Here is a 24,657-nt window from a genome sequence, read left to right as displayed (position 1 = left end):
TTTCGTTTTTAGGTTATGTGTTAATTTAAAATAAAATTGTAAAATATTAACTAGAAATTCCTCCGTCGAGCATGACAGAATATTTTTTATGAGAAAGTAGAGATCGAAGAATTGAGAAGAGCTTTAAGTCGAGCTTGACGTTGTGATGCTGTTTCTGCAACAAGAGTAGCTCTCTGGTAAACATTAGTTCTAAATTATGCCGCTACGGCGAACAGCGCTAATAGCGGCAACTGGATTTATTTTGTTCTGTGTTTCATTGTCTTTGTTGAAAATGGAATGCAAGATATGCAATTTAAAGTACAAGTATAAGCAAAGTTTAAGCAGACATATGAAAGAGAAGCATAAAAAGGACTATAACAGGAATTATGAAGTTATAAAATTAAATGTTTGTGCTCAGATGAATTTCATAAAAAAGAAATATTGTTACACTTCAGAAAGCTACAGTAGATTACTATATCTAATTATAATCAGACATTTAATTCATTTAGTGATTTTAAGCAATGGAAACAAAAATATGAAGTGGAAAATACCGTTACGTACTGTACATTATAATGAGTGGTTCAGAAACGAACGTTAAGCCTAATAGTTCTATGTATTATAACTGTCATAAATCATAAATTTTAAGTCCCACTATGTTTTATTTTATTCATAATTCCATCTCGTAATCTTACAATATTAAGTTTTTATAGAATAATTTATTTTTAAGCAAGGTGTGTATTCAGAAATTTCTTTTATTTTCACTTATAACTAATAATTTCGAGTAAAGCATTTATAATTATGAATATAAAACCCAAGTATTGTACCGCTATATTTTAAACCACACTCACTACATTCCATTTTATTTAACGCGTAACGAGTTCAACAACGTTGAAAGTACGATAAACAAACGATAATGTTTGTAACCACGACCCAAAACTAACAAATCCAGTTGACGCGATTGGCGCTTTTCGCCGAAGCGACATAATTTTGAACTGTGTACCAGAGAGCAGTCTCTAGTAAACATGTCTCTTAAAAGCTTAGTTCACACTGAGCTTTAAGTTCAGCACTAGAGTTTCTGTAGTCCTTGATAAAGCCATTCTTACTCGATGTTGCTCTAATCGAATTTCATGGCCTTCGAGGGTCTCGGTTGTTCTTATTCTTTTAAATCTAGAATTTACCAATTTTACTCTTACACTTCCTAATATTTGCTTTACTGAAAGTATTCAATTATACTTATATATTAAAACTATTAGCTGTCTATGTATTAACTCATTTTAAATAGATATTTAGTCTAAATTATGGCATCCCTCTCTAAAACCTGCTTTTTCTTGATGTAATATTTTCATTGCGTTAATCCGGACAATTAAACGAGAATTCAAAATAGCTGTAAATAATTTACCAATTACTGCAACTGGTGAAATTAGGACAATAATTTTCTGGGTCTGAAACAACATCTCGTTTATAAATGGGTAAATATCAGAATTTCAATCCAGCTATTGGAAAATTTGCAGTTATTTTAATTTTATTAAACAGATCTAAAATCTTCAACAGAAATTGATCAGATAAACATTTAAAACATTTTGTTTTAATTGATCTATACAGGTGTCTTATTACAGTGCCGGATTAAGCCTCCAGACAAAATTTAAATTGGAACCTCATTTAAATAACTGCTTCTAAAGAAATCTTAAATAAAATTAAAATTTTTATTAATAATAGAGAAAACAATAATAATTGTATAATAAATGATTTTCTCGTATAACGAAAAACTTATTTAATTTTAGTTTTTTCTGTACTGAAGCGGGCCCTCCGATTTACGGGCCTTAGACATTTGTCTTATTTGTCTTTTGGTTAATCAAGCACTGTTATTAGATTTAAATTTAGCTACTACATTTTAAATTCTTCATCGACAAAATCAAATTCCAAGAGTTCATTACAGGGTATAAAACGTAGCATGTTTAACGACTCGAATGGTCATTGTAAACTCATATTTCAATCTTTAGAGTAATACGTAAATCGATATGACTAGAAGAATAAAAAGCCTTTCGTTTTCTGAAATTTTCTCTGATAATAGACCAAATTATTTTAGAATTTCTACTGTTGATAAGCTGCTTATTTAAATTCTAAAAGTTATCATTTTTCTTATTACAACAAAGATATTTATGCCAAGAGAGTTGTTTTCTATACATAACATATGCAGTTTAATCACTCGTTTTCATCGTGTTATCGAGTGACCTTTTCAACTTCCTTCATCATATCATTTATTCCAGATTTTACTGACGTCAGACATTATTCCATCCTTTACAAAAATTATACCCAGTTGCTTTACCGTTTCTGTTAAAATACTCAACAAGTTCGATCAAAGGATTCTGACCTGTTGAGTCTGATAAACTGGTAAATTAATCAGCAACATTAGGATTTCGTCTTGAAATTTAAGCCGCCGACACGTAAAAACGTTTCTTAGGTATCACTTCGGTACTAATAAATATGTCAAAATAGTAAAATGATCAAACTCCATCATAGATAAAACTCGAAAGTCAGCAATTTCTTCGGGAAAAAATTACGCTAAACTAATGTAAAATTAATGATATCTAGTTCTATTATGAAAAAAAAGAAGTAAACCCTGTTTTTTACCACTGGAGAAGGGAATGTCACTTCAGTAGATACATTCATTATCCATACAAAAATTATGTAATAATTTACCAAAATAATTAGAAATTTTGTTTAGAAATTCTTGTAAAAAGCTCACAGTTATTAAAATTATTAAATATATATGGTATGAAAGATGTTCGCCCATTCTAGCATTCAAGTTTGCATATCCTTATTGTGTTCGTTCTCAAAATATGTTCGATCGATTTTGGTTAAATTTTGCCATTTTCCATTAATTGCGACGAGGAATCCAAAAAATGCAATAAAAAATGGGGTCCATGATTTCGTTTTCGAGATATAAGCTCATTTTACGAGCGCACGCGACAAAGCAATATAGCACGAATCGCGCGACTTTGTCGTGCGATGTTTCACAGTCGCTAGCACGTCTTCGATGCTTCACGTGCTACACGTCGCTAGCACGTTCTTCGCTATAGAGTCGAGTTTGTTCTCAAAATTTTATGTGCCGATTTTGATAAAACTTTGCCATTTCCATTAATTGCAATGAGTAATCAAAAAATGTAATAAGGGTCCATTTAAATGTAAAAAATAGGAGTCCATGACTTCGTTTTCGAATATACTGTGGTATTAAAGTGATAATGTCCGATAGTACTGAGCGCGCCTAACTGAATTTAGGGTACGGGTCAAAAATAAAAACAGCATTGCGTGCGCCTAACGGAAAATGGGCGCGAAAACGAACAAAAATACAAGAATAATGCAATCAACGGCGATTGCTTTGTTCTTGGCTCGCCTCCGTGTCGGCAGATACAAGGATCGCCTCTCCCGTAGCCAACAGGTACAGGGATCGTTTCTTTTTTTCCGTCTTTGCCTCAATTCTATCGCGATACGACAAAGTCGCGCGATGTTCTAATTGTATTCATATAAAGGGTATTCCATTAATAGTGTTGGATGTAAATTGCGCACCATTGACAACTTCTGTGGATTTGTCAAATTTCGTGTCTATTCCTACGAATAATTCCTTTCCTCAAGACGGTGATTGGCGGAAGTGTACCGGAATTATGTAGCAGTGTCGTAAACAATTTAGAAAAAAGAATGCATGTGCGCAGCCAGAGTCGTCGATAACATTTGGCGAACACACTTAAAAATGACTTCACTTAAATGGATTCTAATGTTACTTTATACTGAAGTGAAAATATCAACAGTTGTTCAGTAAACGATGAGCTTTATTCCAGTTAAATCTGCACTGCTATTGGAACATTCTACATATATTCCTCTAAAATCTCCAGTATTTTTATTATACTTATTATGAGGAGGAATATAATAAACTATAACGACATTTTTGAATGTCCGTTAAATCTGTTAATATCATTCTTATAACTGTAGATTGATACAGTATAGATTTCAACTAACAAATATCTGTATTAAGACCAATAATGGTACCTCCTCTTGACCACCAAAAGCATGCTGTCTACAAGCCTTTAAGTCTAGAAGCCAAAGTTTATCAAATAAACCGTCGGCATTATCATTAGAATACCACATTTCAACCAACAATTACAGAACTATAATGTCAGTTTTATTCTTTAGGTCAACTTTATTTTAAAATAATATTTTAAATTTATCTTAGACTTTACTATAGACATTATTTTCAGAACATCACATTCAATTATCAAACGTTTCGCTAGATATTACAATTATATAGAAAAGTTCGTCTTTGACTTGGTAGATTTCACTATCCAAACTCGCATAAATTATATCATCTACTATTAACCTAAATTATAATAATTTCAGTGTATTCTTTTGAAGGCTTATGCAACTGTCCAATATTTGATATTGTTATCGTTTTATATTCTGTTCGACGCGAAAAAGATCATTATAAAATTTTAAATATATTACTGACAAAAGTTAAATCTTCATTGATTTTATGTTGATATCTAACAAGAGAACTACCATTTTTAGGACAAGCTAACTTAGGATGCTAAAAAGAGGAAATTTTATTCCCGCTTTCTTATTCTTGCAATTATTTTGTTTGTGAAATTATGCAAATCAAAAGTAAATTGTTTACAATAAATCTTTTGACAATTTATCGTTACAAAAGCAATAACGTAAATATAGGTTTTGATAAGTATACCTCTTTCATACGGACATTTACGTCATTCACAGAATATTTAGAAATGACTCCCTGTAAATATCTTTTCTACTACTATTTATACTTTTCTCGGCCCTTTATTAATATTATATAGAGCTTCGCTAATCCATTTTTTTGAATTTAAAAACTTTAATAAAATTATTTATGCTTATTATGAATAAAATCTTTTTATATCATTCCTTTCATTTATTATTTTATTGCTAAAATTATTCTTTGTATCCCAATTTAAATGTTTGTCATATCTACTCTTATATATTAATTTAAAATAAATTGTAATATATTCTACTTACAGATGTAAAAAAAAGGAATAAATTCATACAACAAAACATATTTTTCATAACAGTACTGAACAGCATTAAAGAACATTATCTTGCTTCATGATTATAAGACATTTAATTCTATTCTAAAGGTTATTACAAGATTTTTCATCTCTACAACAAAGCAAAACCAAACATTAGTTGAAAAAATACATTAAAGTTAATAAAGTAATTCAATTATTACAATCCTCAACAGGGATGCATGGGGAATTTTCATCGACTTCTCGGACATAACCTGAGTTGCAGATGCATCCAGGTATACATATCAAAGCACAAGGAACTTCTTCGTCTTTATTTTGACAGTTTTTCTGACAATGACGTGTACAAATATCAAAATGTTCATTATCGGGACATTCTATTAAAAAGAAATAATTAAATGCTAATTTAAATAAATATATTGTTTTAGTTATATCATAGTTGCATATTTTGTAATTCTATTTTTTACTTTACTGAATAATAGATTAAATAGCTAAATTTACTTACTTAAGTGCTTAATTATCGTATATTTTTAATCTAAAATATGAATATGTTATTTTAAATGTAAATAATTTCAAGACAAAACTTATACTTAAAAAAAGAATAAAAACTTAAGAATTGTCGCTTTGTGTGTGGTTCGTTTGTTTTGACTTATATGTGAAGTGTAGTGTCGTCCTGCAGTACTGCATTGTGTTTTCTAGAAATTTAATGAGCGAACAGATCTGACACAAAGACTTATCCGGATGGTGACAGAAGCGATCCTCTCCTATTGCTAACACAAACGTTATTATTCTAAAACACAGTAATGTACTGTACGTGTCTAGGTGTCAAACAGCTAAGAAACCAATGACAGATTAAGTTTAATATAAAACAAACTACTCTATATCATTAGGTTGTTTAGCTGCTTGACATTTACATGCGCCTAATATGATTATATTTTAATATCAATTTTGTTACATTAGTTGTAAGTTTAATCTTAAGTAGTTATTAAAGCAATTAAATTTTTATATTTAGTATCTTACTTAGTTTATTACACGAATCGTATACTAAAGATCACTCAATAGCTGATCGAGGAAAGTAAACACCTGTCCAAAACAGAACCTGAATATCTGCCTAAACATGAAAAATTCTTCGAAACGGAGCGAATTTTTGTAACAAAAATAAAAAAAAAAAACCTGTTTAAAACGGAAAGAATATTCCGGTTTACACAGTTTTTACTGTAATTTCTGTTATATTTATTTCTCTTAAGGAATTCAGATACTTTTAGTGCAAAAATTAATCAAAATTTAATTTAGCTTGTATTCAATTAAGTCTATTTTAATTATAGCCTATGTATATATATATATATTAGATCTTACTTTTACAATTTGATTCAGGAATACAATAAGCGAACCATTCCTTGTGGATTCTGACGTATCCATTTTTGCAAACACATCCTTCTTGGCAATCTTCTGAACAACGAGGCTCCATTATAGTTCCGTTAGACCACTCGCAATATCGATCACAATTTCTTCTACATTCAGAATACTCTTCGGAAGGTGAAAAGCATTCTGGAATATATAAATATTTTTATTTATATTTATTATTTTACATTTTTTTAATTATATAAATAATAATTATAACTACGTTTGTTATAAGCGAAGACATTTCCAAGAAATACCAAGAGTAAAATTAGCAACATGTTTAAAAATCTAGATGGCTTTTTTCCTCCAATTATTAAATTGACTGTAGATTTTTATATTCAGGAAACTTGTTAAATACTTATCCGGCTTTATTAATTAAATCACGAGTAAAAATGTCACTTCCTTTTCGATTGCGATAAACTATATGAATTAAATAAAACATTTAATTTATATAATTTTTTATTTTAATTTATATACTTATTTTGCTAAAGGAAATAACTAAAACGGGATTTAAACTTATGACTTTTTGCTACAACTTACAATAGATCCTTCTCTCTTCATTAAATAGTAATGTACAGTACAGTGTGTATAAATTGTCTTTGAGAATAACATTAGGCTTTTTGTACCTTGAGGCCTTCAGCTGTGACTTATTTATTTATGACAATTACAACCGGAAATGTCATGTATATGACGTAAGATTTTCTCTCCTCGTTTAGCAATTGAAACCGAACAAAATATTTAAAAGTACAAATACAAATAAAGCGAGTAAAATAAATAAAATAAACCTAAAATGATGATATGATAAGAATAAGACAAAAATCTTAAACATTAAGAATTGCAAAGGTGTTTAAAACGATTAAAATATTCATGTAGTAGTTATTTTCATAACTTCTGGAACGTAACCCCATGTTTTGCATTAGTCCTTTGTTTCGTATAGCACGGATTCGCATAACACTTTTTCGGAACGTAACTATTATGTTACATGAGTGATACCTGCACTATAATTAATTTTTCCTGACATTTGTATCAACGTTTATTTCCTTCTACAAATCCTAAGAGGATATTAATTAAGTATAACGTCTGTAAACACTTAATTCTTTAATTTACGAAAGAAGTTTTCGAAGGATTTAATAATGAAATATTTTATGATAAATTCTAGGACTTTTACAGAAAGTTTAAATTATTATTTATGGTTATTTAAACAAAAGTTTAGTTTATTCTTTGTGAATATACAAATAAATTCGAAGAAACTAAATGATCTTGATTAATTATGTGTTTATTTTCGGAAAACGTAGCACCTCAAAGTTAAAAATAGGTTAAATTTTAATCGATTAATCTTTGTTAAAATACAATAATAAATAATTTGAATGTTTTATATAATTATTCTTACCTCATGATTGATAACACTGTAATTATTCATTTGTAACATATGCGCTGGTTGGTTTTGCAACGCACCACTAACGTTATGAAATTGACTTTCATTAAGCTGTTCCACACAGTTCATGTGTGTCAGACCTCATCCATAACAAAGGAATTCATTATGAGTGAGAATAGATCGTAACGATATCATTATGGATTAACTTTATGTAGCAAATGTCATTAACATTTATGTCGGATGTCAAACAGGATTCTTCACGACGATATCTTGCAGAGTAGCAATCTGGCCGACATATGCAAGTTTATATTTAGGAAATGGCAATAATATGATATAATTTTAATAAAAAGCATTATTAATTTCATTGTAAAAATAAAAATAGTAAAATTCATGTATTTTTAAGAAATTTGGAACTTAAATCGTGTTCTGTTGTTTGGAACATCGAAATAATTTAATAAATATCTACTATATTTTAATTATATTCAAAAGGATTTAGCGCATTTATACGATTGCAATATTATGGATAAATATAATGTTTATATAATGTATATTATATAAATAGGAAATATATATTTCTCAACCGCTCTATCTATATATTTATATAAATCAGATGAATTTTTGACGTAAAAGCCTTCTTTGACATCATGCTTCCACTTATATTTTTGTTACTTTTCTGCAGTAGTTGGGGCGATGAACTGAGTAAGTATATTTCAATATTAATTATTCTAAATTTATTGAAAATGTAACTTATTTAAATTATTACAGAGTGCGGTTTCGACGAACAGTACTCTCAATGTCTGGCTCATTGTCAATCTTATTGCAATTGGACTACTGGGGAAATAGAGACGCCTCCTTGTCCTAAAATTTGCGTAAATGGATGCATCTGTGAAGACGGTTATGTAAGGCAATTACCTAAGGGAGACGGTTTCTGTATACCTGGAAAAAAATGTAAACGTGAGTACAAATTTCGCCAATCGTTTTACAGCATAGAAAGAACAATACGCATAATGGTTACTTTTACATAATAATAAATACGAAATAATTTCAATTAAATTAAAATAATATAATAAGTCTTAGAATGTACATTTTTTGAAAAATTATTTTCGCTCTGTGGACTTAAGAGGACCTTTCTTCTATGCCATTTCGGGTTCGATCAACCCCTCAACCCGATTTTATGACATCATAAACTAATAATGATTAACTGTAGATGTAGTATTATTAATAAATTATAATGTACAATTGCAACGGTAAAATTGCCTTATTTTTTCAATTTCGGAACCCCGAAATTCGGAGAGTGTAGGTGCCAACTTGCCGAGTGGGTAATCCCAACAACCTCTAAACGACGTCAGGTTCGCCCCTCATTAACGGGCGTTGAGTATTCCGAGTTTTTTTCACGTGCCTATCATCTAAATAGTGGTCAGTTTCCTGGGAGACACTATCCCTTTGAACAGCGCCCAACTGTTAGGTTGCCTAATCTCATCAATCCCATGCTTATTTGTATCGATATATTGATTTTTTACATCAATTTAAATGTGAATGAAGAGTAATTTGCAAGTAACTAAAAAAAAAAAAGTGAATTGAGATTATTTTTAGCTAGATTTGAATAAAATACAAAGAAGTTGGATCAACTACATCAGCTTCAAAGATCACATTAATACTCGTAATAATTATATATCTTTAGATGTCAGTTTTAGAGTTGTGTGTTATTTTTGCGAAGTCTGTATTTAAAAAATAAATATGTATGATTATATACGATTTTTTATAAAACGTAAGACAAAAAATAAAATATAAAATAATATTTAACAAATTTTAAAGAAAAAGGAGCGATAATTCTGATAATGTTAAGGAACACTGGGTTAGAACAGTTATCAACAGAAAAAGGACGTAAATAAACTGAAATAGTATTATATTTGCTTGATAAATTGGATTTCTCTTTGATACAACATTATGATTAAGTTGCGTACGATTGTTTTCCTACAAAATGTTCACTGTACGATAATCATTTATTTTAACATGTGTTAAGGTTTGCCGTTAATAAAGGTACGAATGAGAGGTTCGAATTCCAACGATTCGGATAAATATTATTCACAAATATTCAAATTTTTTAAACATATTTTACAAAATTTGAAGTATTAGGTTCACATTAGAAGATATTAATAGCCCTATGCATTTCGGGATTAAAACATCCCCTTTTTAATCCCGATTAAAAATTCCTTTTGCCAACTGCACTTTGTCTCCTGATTAAAACAGTCTTGGTTATAAAATAAGCTCGGGTTTATCGTTTGATAGTCTTTATTGGAACACTAGTAACTTTTCTGAAATTTTTAATTTATTCACAGCACTGTGATATAATAACTGCCAAATATAGGCCTAAGCTAGTTATTACTTTGTAATTGATGTAATAAATCTTTGTGCGAATCAATTTTTTCTCGTTTTTCAAAAATACAGGCCTACTTTCGTAATGTTCTGGCGCATTTAGCCATCTCTAAGGGCGTACTGGCGGGCCAGATTTGAAGAGAGCGAACATTAAACAACATTTTTCTCCATAATTCAGTCACGTGGTACAGCACTTCAAACAAAAATTACCGCCTGCATCAGGTGCGTGAGGCTGTAGCGTTTTTATTAGCAATCAAAGACGAGAGAGAGACATTCTGTGACGACAAAATCGGCCAATAGAATACGTTGAAAAGCAAAAATGTGTCACTGTATATTGATGTTCATCAGAAAAGTTCATTTATTCTGTCGAATGAACATATTATTCTGTCGAATGAAATGAAAACTTTACGTGCAGAGTTTTATATCAGATATATTATAGGGATTACAGTAAAAAATATTTAAAAATTATTCATTTTAAAATATTTTATAAATATTGGTTATTTTTATAGATGAATTTAATATAATCATATTTGTAAGTAAACATTGTCAAAGTTTAAATAATAATATTATAGGCTATCTGTAAATTTAACAAATCTATTTCGTTTTATTTACTTTAGTATATTTAAAAAATATTTCTATTCTTGTACTAGAATGTCCTGAACACGAGTATTTCGATCGATGTAGTGCACAATGCCAAAATAGTTGTAAAAGAGATAGTAAACCATTGACTTGTCCTTCGATTTGTGCTCCTGGATGCATGTGTGACGACGGATACGCCAGGGAAGATGGAACCACTAATTCACCTTGTGTTCGTATAGAAGATTGCCCAAAATGAAAGCACTTTATTAATTCTGAAAAAGCAAAATAATTTTAATAAATCCTTCACTAAATTTTACATGTCACTTTATTCTGTTGTTGTGTACAACGTAGTCCTTGGGAAAAAAATAAATAAATAAATAAAGATACTATAATAATTGTATTTCTTACATTTTTGTAAATGTTTTCTATTTCTTTGTTATCTGTGAAATATGTTAGACATTTTTAATAAAATAAATGTAAATCTTTTGAAATTATACAATAAAGCAAAATTTCGAGAATAAGTTATTCATGTCAATTTATAATTCACGTCATTACCCTTTAATTACTTTTTAACTAGGTTTCACTTCCTCAATCGTCAATACTAAAATACAAACAAATTAACGTTTACGTGCCCTTTATTCACGCAAAAAACGCAACCTCTTCTTATATACGACATGAACTTCCCAGCATTGTTTATATGTGCAGTTGTGGCGCACTCTGTATAATTGGCACTATGAAAAAACAAATCCCGAAATTTATTATAAGAATGCATCCTAAGAAAAGTGGTGTTGTGTGTGGTTGTTGGTTCGGTTGTTGAACAGGTGTAGAGCGCGAGGAATATTTCTTTACAAAAAATAAGGGTGCCAGCCAACCCTTCTATACAATATATTGTGTAACTTAACATACTACAACGATACATTGCTTTTATAAATACAACATTCTATACCGATGTATGTAACTTTTTATATGTGAAATTAATTATATACACGATTAGAAAATGTAAATTTTGCATGAATTAAAGAATTAATATCAAATTGAAATTATATTCTGTGTTATGAAAATATAATTACATTAAGTTAAATGCTAAAATACGTACAGGTATCCCCCCGTATAACACGGGAGTTACATTCCAAAAAATTGCCGTGTTATGCGAATCCGTGTTATACGAAACAAAGAACTAGTGCGAAGAGGGGGGTTAGGTTCCAAAAATTAAAAAACAAAAACATGCTGTTAAATCCTTCTTTAAATCGGATTTATAATTCACAAAAGGCCGTTGCAGGCATCGGGGCATACAAAATTACAAATAAAAATAATAATATACTGAATATTATACTGTAAAAATATAAAATATATATAAAATAATTTATATTGTTAAATTAAATTAATTTAAATAATTGCTAGGGGCGCCCCTAGTGGCCATTTTTGGCATACAGTGATAGAATCCGGTTTTTCAGCTTTATATAGTAGATTTTTTTATGGGTAAAATTTTACCAGAGATTATTCATCCTATATGATGATTTCAGCATGAAAATCATCAACTGGTAACAGTTTTTAATACATTTCATGTTGTACGAGGGTTTTACCTAATTCCCGAACCGTGTTAGAGTGAACCCGTGCTATAAAAGCACCGTGTTATACGGGGATGTTCCCAATTCTGGAACCGTGTTAGAGTGAATCCGTGCTATAGAAGTGCCGTGTTATACGGGGGTTACCTGTATTTTAATACACTTACGATTTTTTACACCTTGGTGTTTTTGGAGGATTTACAGTAAATATCAAATTAAATCCCGATTTGTAGTATACTACAATATATAGCATATTTCATTTGAAATAAAAATATTTATATTGTCCTGGTAATTTATTTATACACAGTTTTTAATTGTGCTGTTACCAGAAGGACTTTTAATGTGGTTTTTGCATATCAGAGCGGACGAAAGCCTCAAAGAAATAATTGACTTTGTGCACAATATTGTTGCAACTAGAAGATATAAAGAAGAAAAGATGAAAACATTTTTATATTTTTAATGTGCGATTTCTTCTTCGAGTGTAATTACATATTTTATATATTTAAAACATAAAATAAAATGTAACAATATAATATCTTATGTGTGTAGCTCTAAGAGCTAGTAATATACCGAGATAGGATATTAAATTATAGGTCTACGAGATAAATTTTAACAATTAATGGGTTAAATTTACATTATTGTTTAAGTTTTAATTTACTTACATTCATGAAAAAATTACTATGCTTCCTGTACTGTATGACACAGTTTAAAGATAACGCGTTCCATTTCTTTTTCCGTTATGTTCACAGCTAGCAGTTATATATTTAATGAAATTTCTATATATTTATAAGTAAAATAAATTTTGGTTTTAATTTCTGTTCTGCATAGTTCTTCCCCATAAGTTAGATTGATATAAAGACCATTTTGTAATATTTTTGCAAAGATTCGTAATCTGTATCTTATGATTTTCCTATTCTTCTTTTAATTGTATCCAGAAGTTTTTCGGATTCATTTTAAAAATAAATATTATAATTATATTTTAAATGTTTTATTTCGTAAAGTTTTCAATGTATAAAATAAATTTTTATTAGTAATAACTGTCTTTGAACTTTTATATGAGCTTTCACATAAGGCATTGGTTTTCAGAAGGTGGCGGCACACTGAAGTTTCCTTTCTCTTAACTGTTGCATGCATTTTTTTAAGGACCATTGAAAAGCGTTCATTTTTGTCTATTTTTAATAATATTTGTGTATTATCTATATTAAAAACTGTTCATTATATATACATAAAGCGAAATTTTTGATGTTGTACTGGGTCGTGTGTGTGTGTTTGCCACTAGGTCAAAAACGTTCAGGCCAGCTGTCTGAATGGAATTTTTAAATATTGAATTTCTGTTTGAGACGTTTCAAAAAAATATTTTTTAGCATTTTCGTAGCTAAAGTTTTATGAAATGTTAGTTTTTGAATATGCTTATGTAAAATTTTACGTAAGTATACTGTCGTTCTATATATTTTTCAGACTACGCATTATGTTCCAGGGAATATTCATGTTACGCATATTGCAGTTATTTTACAATTCAAGATTTAACTTTTATTAGCGGAACATAGTATCATTACAAAGAAAGCTGGCATTCATTCATTCTGTCTCTTCTGCCACGTAGTACATATCGAATGTTGCACGTTTTCTTCCAGGTCCATCGGCTCGATTGGCTTGGGCCAGACCAACAAGAGCTTTGGCAGCTTCATTGCCGGAATTCGATCTCGATATACCAAAATCCACTTCCTTCTTACTTCTGGAAGTTTTATATCTCATCATTTATATGTTACATGCTATTTAAATTTATATTTATATAATAAGGTTCGTGCATCATGCGGTTTAAGATTGGAAACAAATTAAATTGTAATCTTAGAAAAGTTGTTCTTACTTTTTAATTATCAAACATTATTATTGACAATGAAAAATTAATAAATAAAAATGTGATTTTTACTTCATCATATTTAATTTTTATTAAATTTGCACAAGAAAGTATTACCTTAACATTACTGACTGATAGGCAGAGAGAAGAGTCATTACACATAAAATGCAGAAAAATTCTTTAATATTCATCTTCAAGAAATCTGTCTAAGAAATAAAATAAATGAATACGGTATTTTGCACAAGAAATAGGAAATCCCTAATTTTTCCTATCAAATTCCACAGCTTATTTTAAGCTGTGAAATAATTTATTTAAAAATTAATACCATAAAAGTGATTTCCATTTATTAAACATCGAGCGAATGTACTGTACAGTACAATAGTATCACAGATATTGCCTTATATTCGTTCAATTTTTGCTCCAGAAAATAGAAAGCAACAAATTAAATAACCTATCATGAGAAACCTAATGAATTTCGAGTAATATTAAACACGATATAAAATACATCATTTCGTAGATATGCCTAATCTCTATTAGTAAATTCTAAGAAATAATTTGTATGCAAATTATAAAAGATAAATGATAAGACTTACAATCTGGCAACATTCAAACGAAACAATAACTATGTGTAACCCGAAACGTCTGTTCTTTCTTTTAGAAAAAATTTAGAAAATAAAATGAATTTAAAAGAAAAGTTAATAAATTTTGAAAATGTTTAAAATATTTATAAATAATTTATTCTGAATTTTGAATAAGCCTCATTAGTAAAAGGAGAAAGTGTATTAAAATTCAAATACTGTCGAATGTCAAATAATATCCACCTTCCAACAACGGACTCCTCTAAACGGCTGCCATTGTTTCGGAAACGTTTCTTTATGATATGTATACAAATAACCTGTAAGCAATGACCATTTTTTGTTACCATCATTGGTTAGACTGTATATGAATGAAGCCATCCCCGAAATTATTATTTATTTATATTATTTTATCCAGCTTATATTATTCTGTAAAGAATACTGAAATGATACTTACGTTCGAATTCAATGTTTGAAATGATGATACTTGTCTTTCCCCGTTTTTATAATACTACGCATTGTTATTTTTAACACTTGAATGTTGTTGAATATTTCCGAACTTCACTCAATAAAGATTATGAGATCGAAAAAATCTTTCTTTATCCATTTAATCTAATCCTACTTTTCTATAAATAGAAAAAAATAATTATTTTATTTATATGGTTTAGTTTGTACTCTAACTTTTAAATCTGGTTATTTGTATCCATTTATTGATTTCCTCCAATTTCTACATTTGAAACAAGAAAAACAGATATTTTACAAATTTTACAAAATTTATATTCGTATGAAACTATTTATTTAAAACTGATATTTAAAAAAGTTCTGAAATCTTTCTAATAATCGTGTTTTATTCGGCTGGGAGAAATTTGGCACTGCTAATATTGAACTTTCAAATTTGTACCTTTTCTAGTAAATTTCGAGAATAAAAGGAGTCGCAAAACGCTCTTGACAGTTCTTCGACAGATGAATAGTCATGATGTTTATTTTGTCTGATCGTGCATTAGCCTACTTGTTAAGCTTTTCTATCAAACAAATAACTCCTGTTGAAGATTTGTGAAGAACGTTTTGTGATTCTTCTTACATTCGAAAATCCTTAGAAAACCTACGTTAACATGCATAATAAGGAATGATCAGTGTCAAATTTCTATCTAGCAGCTAAATTTTGAAGTAAATTTGTTTTTAGTTGAATCGAAACCGTATAGTCAGGACAGTATGTATAGTAATGTGTTTGAGATTTACCTAACAGTTTTTTCTCCAGATAGCTATGAACACCTCTTATTACATAGCCCGTATATTTTATAAACAGACTATGTAATAAGAGGTTCTTACAATTGTTTTCAATATATTCCATCGTTTTCGTTAGGGTTTCTCCAACAGGATCCCGAGATCCCGGCTGTTTTTTAACCCGGGAAATCCCGCAAATTTCTTAAAAATTCACTTTTTTCTTATTTTGTGTTAAATTGAGGAAATTTTGCCAATAGAAAATATAATTAACTCATAAAGTGTCAGAATACATTTGTATTTATTAATTTTTAGCCCATTTATTAGTTTTTTAAATTTTTGTTTATTATGGCATGTCACAGATTGTCAATAACCAAAATGTAGACTATTTGTGACAGGACTCTGAAACTTCTTTGTCAGAACCTGTAATATCTGGAATAATTGTGCTTATGCTGTCTTAATTTTTAACCATGCTCAGTAGCTTCAATAACTGCATTATGCCAGTTTGTGCAAATCGTACAAGGATACAAACGAATACGAAGTACGCAAGTATGAAGTTTTTCTTCATAAACCTGATTATTAAAGCCAAACAAACTGCTGAATTATCGGGATATAAGCTTGATGCCGCTATTAAAGCAGCTGAGGCAGCCAAATCAAGAATGCTAGACAGCAAAAGAAGTACTGCAATAGAAAGTACTGCAAAAGAAGTACTGCAATAGGTATCTTGAAAATGAACTAGAAATCTTCCAGGATATGGGTGAAAAACACATAACATCCCTCTTCTCTTAAATGCATTAAAGACGATTCCATTCACATCAATTGAATCGGAAAGGGCATTCTCGGTAGCAGGACTTTTCATTACTAAAATAAGAACCAGATGGAGTGATGGAAGTATCAACCATCTTTGCTTTTAAAAATCTTATTATAAAAATTTACAATAATATTTTGTATTGTTTTATTTAAAAAACGAAAACACCTTCTAAGTTAGAAGTTTGATCTAAGTTTTTTTTTCTTTAAATTTTCAACTCAATTCAAAGGCATTTTTTTTGTAAACAGTTTCCAACAAACTTTAGTAAATTTTTTTCTATTTGTGAAAATTTCTACGTAACTCAAAAGTAATTTTTATACATATTTTACACAGCATTATTAATATTATTATTTTGGAGGTTGCAAGTTGTATTAAGTTACTTAAAAATGAAAAATAATTATATTATTCGATTTTAAGATTTATTTTATATATTTAAATTAATTATTATATCCCTGAATTATTAAACACTAGTTTTATAGTGTATTTCGAAGACATCTGACAAGTTTTGAAGCATAAAAATAAAGATAATTGATGAAAAATTTGCCAGAATGTCTTCGAAATACACTATAAAACTAGTGTTTAATAACTCAGAAATACGGGAAAGGACACGGTTTCATAAAATACAAATAATTATATCCCGGGAAACAGTTCACTTTTTTCCCAGTATCCCAGGACAAGCAAAAGATTGGGAAATGAGAAATCCTAGTTTTGATGTAATAATATTGTCAATCCTCTATAGGTCTCAATGTAGTTATCAATCCATTGACCTTTAGTGTTTAATACCTTTAATACAAATGCATTGATAGTTTGCTATTAATTGTATTAATTATATGTAGTGTTGTTGTCTACGGCTGGATCGTTTATAAAAGAAAAATAGAGAGAAAAGATGGAAACTGTTGTAGCGTATAGGTAACACAGGTTTAATTCTGATGTTTTCATGATTATTTGAACCTTTCTAACGTAATTTTTATGTAAATTTTCTTTTATTATTTTTATCAAATCCCAACCGCAGAGGGACTCCAAAAGAGTCCGGAATGCATTTTGGGTGTATTTAAAATTAAATTATTGTTTTATTCTATACTGATTGTAAAATTTAGATATACTTGTAGAATAAACTATTGTCGTTTTTAATATCATATTCACTTGTGTGATTCGCTTTAAAATTTAAACAACTGGTTAGGTATTCACAATTTAATTCTAAATTTATGATATCATTTAATTGATACGAAATATCTAAAAACAGTATTTCACAATATAATTTGTTCGATTGATATTATTTATCATTAATTGATTTTGTAATATTCGGCTATTAGTACACAAGTATTATTGTCCGGTAAATTTTAATTATCAGCCTTCTGTATAAGTCAAGTTAATCAGTAATGAGAGTATATGTAGTTTGAGTTAATCTAATTTCATGTATTGGTTGATCCAGATTGGATCAAGCAATACGCATGAGAATAGAAACAAAGTTCTAGATTATCTAGATCAGGCCTGGCCAACCCGCGGCCCGCGGGCCGCATGTGGCCCGTCACGTTAAATTGTGTGGCCCGCTAAGCAATATTATATATCTATTAAAACTTTTGTTTCCCGTTATGTGTATACCAAAACAATTAAATAAATGAAAATTTGCATGTGTCATTGTTATAATGCACAAGTGCGAGTACGAATTCTTGGTATAACAATAAAATCTTATTCATTTTGTATTTGTTTTACTTTTTTAAAAGCTAAATTGTGGCTTACCGTAATTTTACGCGTGATCAAAGTGGCCCGCGAAACAATTTGGGTTGGCCAGGACTGATTTAGATGATACTGTTAACTGTCCATAAAACGATAGTTTAAAGGACCGACTAGCATTCCACCATTGGCCACATGGATAAAACCACTGAACACTTATAGTTAGTTTGTTGCGGATTCGCACCTGACCAACCCGTTGGTCAGGTGGAGTTTTCAGGGTTTTCTTGACACGTTTAACACTTAAATCCGATAGAAATTTTCTCGTTGGCAGATCGTTCATGTGTTACGTTGCCTTATCCGTCCACGGTTTGATGATTGCATCAAACCGTGGACAAAATAATCACAAAAAATTACAATAGCTTCGTAAATTTCTAAGAAGTTTAAAACTGATTTAAATTATACTTTATTGGGCAAATTGATGACTTATGTACAAACAGTTAAACCATTTGAAAAATTTTAATAATTATACGGTCGAGTCGACTTAACAGAGAACCGCGTCAAGATGTTGTTGAAACCACTCTCCTAAGTTTCCAATTTTCTCGTATATGTTTTACATTAGGGGGATATCCCATTGATAGTAAACCTACAACAGATAAGAAAGCAGTCCGTTTAAAAGACGCCGTTTCGATGGCAGTTTTAGAGCAAAAATCTGCATAAAAGATCACTACTCTAAGGAAGATTTATAAGGATCTATCTTTAATCTTACGGTACAAGAGCTTACAACAACAGGGATGCATCGTTCGGCATTACTCAGTTTTGGCTTTACTGATTCTTTTTGAATTGTTTTTCTCCGTGATATACATTTCTTACATTTCTGTTCGTATTTTCTTTTCAATTTCTTCGATATTATAAAAATTTTCTTCAACTCGACACACTTCTCAACTTATAACTCTACAAATTTTATTTTATCTGTTATTATTGTTATATAATAGTGTAGATCCTGTTATTCTCCGCAAATCGACATAAATTTCAACGTTCTATCTCTTCGCAATCGAAGTTACACCGCACCGCGATACCATTTTCACCGTTCACGCAGAAGCGCTACTCCCCCTCACCGTTGCTTACTCTCACCACCAACATTTTAGATACGAACCTTCTATCTAACAATATTTAAATCATTAGATTATCATTTAAATTTACTAGAAATAAGTGCGTGAAATCTTGCTTTTTTTGTCTTATGTTTTCGTATGGACCCTCACGTCGGACCGAATTCAAAGACTCAGTTCACGTCAAAAAACTGTCAGTTAATGAACTAGATTGCAAATTCGTTTTATAATTACACGACGACTGGGAATATAGGCAAAGACCGATGAAGAAATTCATCAATCTCTTCGAAAACACATTAAAATTAAAACGAATTTCAACCGCAAAAAAAAAATTGATGCAGTCTTGCTTATCTGTTCCTTTCACATCGTCATACATCTGTAAAATTGGATTTCTGGCAGTTATGAATGAACATCAAATTTCGAATTAAACTTTCAGTTGTTGAACTACTTACAACTGAAAATGTCTCGCATCTATATGGACATCAATGCTATTAATAATTGGAAAAATCGCACTGTTCTCACACGCTTAATTAGGACAAATTAATTAAGATTTTTTAAATTTATATAAATAGTTAAATTGAAAATCCATCCAATCCATAAAGAAAATATCCGTTTAATTTATTTTCTAATGGAATAAATTAAATGAGATTTTTACTCTTTCCGCCCTCTAAGCAGTAAGAGGACCTTTTTTTCAATCTATCATGGTTTCGTCCAGGCCCACAATGTGGCCGCCGGATGGTTAGTGATGGGGCCCGACATATCCGAGGAAAAGATTTTTTTTTTCACTCTATATATTTACTATTTGAGTTTCTTGTATAATCTTAGCAAGAAAAATAACAATTAAGATGTATAAAACTCATTTTTTTATAATTTAACCTTTATTGACCTTCTGTTCATTGACATAATAAATCACTTGAAGCGATTCATGATAACGATTCATTCTAAATCTTCCGGGATATACAACTCAAATGCCCGTTTCCTCCCAGGTCCGTTCGGTCTATTGGCATTAGCTAGTCCAATAATAAATTTGGCAGCTTCGTTACCCGAATTCGATCTGGTTAGACCAAAATCAACTCCCTTCTTCATTCTGAAAGTATGAAAACATTCATTAAATAATTAAATAAAAATAGAATTTCTTTAAACAATTTTTAATTAAAGCAATAAACTTTGTAACTTTAAAAATTAAATTGTTTTACTTCATTTAGTTCTAGTTTTAAATAATACAATAAATCACCTTGATATCATAGTTTCGTAAGAAGAAGAAAGAACAGCCACAACAAGCAAAATCCACAGAAGTCTTTTGCAGTCCATTTTGGAGATACGAAATTACCTGGAAAAAAATTTGATTGAAAAACATTTCATTAATCTAATTTCATTTGAACAAACTGAGATCATTTTGTTAATTTCCGAATTTTCCTCAAGTGTCTAACACCTAAATCTGTCTAGTTTCTCATAGAAAGCCCTCACTGGGGCACCTCCTTCTTAGCAGATCGTCCTAGTGTTGCTTTGACGTATCCCATCAAACTAAATTAAACTAAAATTTTCTGGATTAAGCTAATCTTAGCTTCATGGAATTTTAAATAAATAATCCCTTCCGTCTTCTTCTTCTTCCCCTAAGAATAAAATTTAATAGTTACATAAACTAATGTAACAATATAACATTGATTTCATTGTCTAAGCTAAGGAATTGTACAGTACGTTGCTATTAAGAAGAAATCGAGTTTCCTAACTTTGTCTTTCATTATGAAAAGTGCCTTGATAAACGTTACGTTACACATCGAATACGTTACCTCGTGGCAAGCGATCCAAATCTAAAAATGAAAACAAGACTGAGTTACAATATATACTGTGTGTAAACTTGCGTCGATCTCTATACATATACAGTATATTGGGGAGTAAAACCAATGACAATGAGTAAGAAAGGGAATTTCCAGGTTTTGAGTAGATATAAAAATGAAGTATACTAGATGTGCTTCATGTGTGGATGTTAGTGTGTGTGTGTTTGCGGAACTCTTGTTCACCCTGTTTGAAGCTTAATAACTCCTGTGCTTTTTGTCAAAAATTTCTGAAAGTTTGCAGAGAGGTTTATTTATTAGAGGAAACGATGCTGTTAAATTTTGGTGATTAAAGGTCGAGAGGGTGAGGAGATAATGGAGATCGGGTATCATATTTCGACTATGGTCGGACTTGACGATTTTACTCGTTATTAGCATTTACAATTTAAAAAAAAATAAATAAAACTCTTTCCTTTCTTCAAAATTAAGCTTTTTGTCATTATAGAATAATTAAAAATATAAAATATCATGACAGATGACACCACATGAGGTTTTAAGTATTGTTATCGGGAAAGTTAAGCAAACTCGCTGCCGGATTTTTGTAGTACAGCTATAAAATAAAAATATGTTGGAAGGAAGAAATTTTTCGGTATAAAAATATTGATAGAATATGTTCCTCTATCCTTTATGAATGAGTTTCATGGTAACACCGTATATCAGGACCATATTTAGACATTTATCATTTGGGTGCTTGGAGATTAATTTTGCCGATTGATACCCATGGCTAACACCTATAGTTCATAAAAAGTACCAGTCAAGAAAGTTGACTCTAATTTCCCCATCCCTCACGACCCTTCTTTGTATTTTGGAATTTTCGCTAGCACCTCACTGGTAACGAGAAAGACGAGTTTAAAATTTTAGCTTTCTAAACCCAGTAGTTTTTTCTCTAGGGAGGTCTGATTGACAGATGAAGAAAAAGAAAATACAGCATTTTTGGAGATTTTTGCGTTTTCCTATTGCTTATATTTCGGCAATTCCTTTATTTAAAAAATATGAAATTGTGTACACTAGCTAAGAAACCAATTATGACCAAAATCGACTTACTATAGGCCTTTAGAGGGCGAAGAAATTGACCACGAAAATTGGCAACTTTAATTCCTGTATATAGTTAGTCAGTGACTTTTTCACTTGGCGTGGAGTCTCTGCCGTAATTCTCGATATATCTACATCTAAATTTGTTAAACTACTTGTGAATATTCGCTAAAAATAAAATAAAATTTTGTATACATACCTGCGAATTCGCTGTTTAAAGTGATGTTGATGTTCTCAGTTTCTCTTTTTATAGCTACTGCACGTTATTTGTTTTACCCTTTGAATAATGTGAATATTTCCGAATTCGATGTATAAAGATTACGAAGGATTTAAAATCAGTTTATAGATTAGTTGTTGCACAAACTTTATCCATTTGCTGAATTTTTATTTTAAGACTAGATCAAGAAGAGAATTGATTATTTTAAATCGACTCCAATTTATTTATTCTGCTTTTTAAACGGTTTTATACGAAGGAAAATGGAATTACTGGTTCTGTATTGTTTAATTATGGTGTAATTATAATTACACTAATTACAAATGGCTAAGTATTTATTGCATCAATGTAATTTATGATTAATATTTAAGTTCTTTTGATTTAATCACATTAAGTAATAATTTATTTCAATGATACTCAACGCTCCTAATTACGTAAAAATTCCATCACTGATTAAAAAAAGAAATAAAGATTAAACTTTGAGTCCTTTTCTGTATCAGAAACCTGGAATATGTAAACCGCAGGCATTTTTCAGAGTGATCCGTCCCGAATATGTTGTCAGTCTATCTACCCTCTTCGCCCATCGTTCCATTTTTGGTCTGGAAGAACCACATGGTCTTGATCAGAAAACCTTCTTAGTGCCCATAGAGCAAAAAGAGTCAAAGTAAAAAAGCCGAGGTCAATACGACCTCGGCTTTTTATTATTATTTTTATTATATTATTGTTATTAGTCCGAACAATTTAATTGGAACTCGCTTTAAGTGGTTTTCTGTCCTTGGCACTTACAGCAGAACGAATCACATTTTGCATAGAACAAGCCTTGATTTTAGCAATTAGGTCTTGGTCACACGGTTGCAACACGGTTGTATTCGGGGAAAAGGACACAATGCGAATGCTATCGCTATATTCGGTAATACCAAATGGACGAGCAGCACGAGGGCCGTTGTTGGCCATCCAGGTGCAAAAACAATATCGCAGCCCTATTTTATTTATTATTATTTAATTAAGGATTTAATATGCAATATTTACATTTATATCTATATATACTACTTTTATACAGGCAGGACGGTCAACGATTACTAATTAATACTGGTGTACTATTAATATTTAAAGAGTGATCCGTGTTGGATAGAGTGTGATGGCCCCGCACGTAATCGAAGTTGCTAACCTTAACGTTAGTCCGAAAGACTTCATATGACTTATTTAAGTAAAAATACAATGTCGTAAAAATGCGTGAAACTTGGTTGAAAGGGTAAAGTTTAGCAAAAATATCAAAGTAAAGGAAACTTTTGAAACTTGTGGCATAAGAATAGTGGATGCAGATTTGACAGTAAGACTCAACATGTGAATAAGGTGCACGTTACACAGACTACAACTACAGAAAGTTTCGAATGAAGCAATATCACCGTGATAATAAATAAGAAAAATAAACATCGGCACAGAAGTCTTTGAGCTCTATTTTGTGCTTTAAAATCGTTTCACGTATATTAATTCGAATGGACGTTAGAATATCTTTAAGCAGTATCAGGGAAAGCCGTTTGGGGATATGAGTTACTAAGGGGAGATGAGATGAGGCGAAGGGACGGGATGTTCCAGGTTTCCTGGTAGTTAAGAATGTCCTCGTCGTAAATATTGCGTTTATAGAAAAATTATTAGAACTGCTTTGATTTATTTGGCTACGGCAACGCAACACTTGAGCGATCTGCCGAGGGGAATGCATCCCGGGAAGACTTAAGTAAACCTTGACTCAATTTAAGTTCTACTAACGCGAAGTAAACCCAGAAACTCCACGTGACCAGTCCGTTGGCCATGCGTGAACCCACGAACAAATATCGGTGTTCGGTGGTTTTATCCACTCGGTTACTGAAGGGTATTTATTGGGTTGCAATTGAGAAAATTATAGACCTATAAATTCCCACTGTCATCCTTTCGTTTTTGTCCTTCCTTAATCGAGAGAAGGGGGTTAGAAAGATGAAAGTCGAGACCAGACATGGAAATCGTAAGAGAAAGAGGAACA

General features: G+C 30.5%; 2 protein-coding genes and 1 long non-coding RNA gene across 3 annotated transcripts; 1 reads left to right on the top strand and 2 right to left on the bottom strand.

Moving 5' to 3' along the window:
- Positions 1 to 5,094: 5,094 nt before the first annotated feature.
- On the bottom strand, positions 5,095 to 6,797 carry LOC136975489 (chymotrypsin inhibitor Ani s 6-like). The gene is made up of 3 exons (XM_067270550.1): positions 6,649 to 6,797; positions 6,381 to 6,572; positions 5,095 to 5,401 (listed from the first exon to the last, which is right to left on the bottom strand). Exons 1-3 carry the CDS (start codon positions 6,701 to 6,703, stop codon positions 5,220 to 5,222), a joined length of 429 nt encoding a protein of 142 aa, XP_067126651.1. The 5' UTR covers positions 6,704 to 6,797; the 3' UTR covers positions 5,095 to 5,219.
- Positions 6,798 to 8,421: 1,624 nt separating this feature from the next.
- Positions 8,422 to 11,011, top strand: LOC136975456 (venom peptide SjAPI-like). Its single transcript, XM_067270517.1, has 3 exons — positions 8,422 to 8,499; positions 8,566 to 8,754; positions 10,827 to 11,011. The coding sequence occupies exons 1-3, from the start codon at positions 8,445 to 8,447 to the stop codon at positions 11,009 to 11,011; spliced, it is 429 nt and encodes a 142-aa protein (XP_067126618.1). The 5' UTR covers positions 8,422 to 8,444.
- A 9,407-nt stretch (positions 11,012 to 20,418) lies between these two features.
- On the bottom strand, positions 20,419 to 22,842 carry LOC136975488 (uncharacterized). The gene is made up of 3 exons (XR_010880791.1): positions 22,626 to 22,842; positions 20,794 to 20,889; positions 20,419 to 20,646 (listed from the first exon to the last, which is right to left on the bottom strand). It is a non-coding gene; the product is annotated as an uncharacterized lncRNA (long non-coding RNA).
- Between the last annotated feature and the right edge of the window lie 1,815 nt (positions 22,843 to 24,657).

The sequence above is a fragment of the Centruroides vittatus genome, unplaced genomic scaffold, assembly GCF_030686945.1.
Source record: "Centruroides vittatus isolate TY-2023 unplaced genomic scaffold, ASM3068694v2 contig_371, whole genome shotgun sequence".
NCBI classification, from domain to species: Eukaryota; Metazoa; Arthropoda; class Arachnida; order Scorpiones; family Buthidae; genus Centruroides; species Centruroides vittatus.
This window is presented reverse-complemented; position numbering and strand designations above follow the sequence as displayed.

Bases quoted from the DNA above. Each gene is read 5' to 3' on its own strand.
- LOC136975489 (XM_067270550.1), bottom strand. From the start codon at position 6,703: ATGTTGCTAATTTTACTCTTGGTATTTCTTGGAAATGTCTTCGCTTAT. The intron at 6,573-6,648 runs GTAGTTATAATT...TATATATTCCAG, and splicing joins TGTCTTCGCTTATAACAAAC to AATGCTTTTCACCTTCCGAA. The intron at 5,402-6,380 runs GTAAGATCTAAT...TCTTTTTAATAG, and splicing joins TCCTGAATCAAATTGTAAAA to AATGTCCCGATAATGAACAT.
- LOC136975456 (XM_067270517.1), top strand. From the start codon at position 8,445: ATGCTTCCACTTATATTTTTGTTACTTTTCTGCAGTAGTTGGGGCGAT. The intron at 8,500-8,565 runs GTAAGTATATTT...AAATTATTACAG, and splicing joins TAGTTGGGGCGATGAACTGA to AGTGCGGTTTCGACGAACAG. The intron at 8,755-10,826 runs GTGAGTACAAAT...TTCTTGTACTAG, and splicing joins ACCTGGAAAAAAATGTAAAC to AATGTCCTGAACACGAGTAT.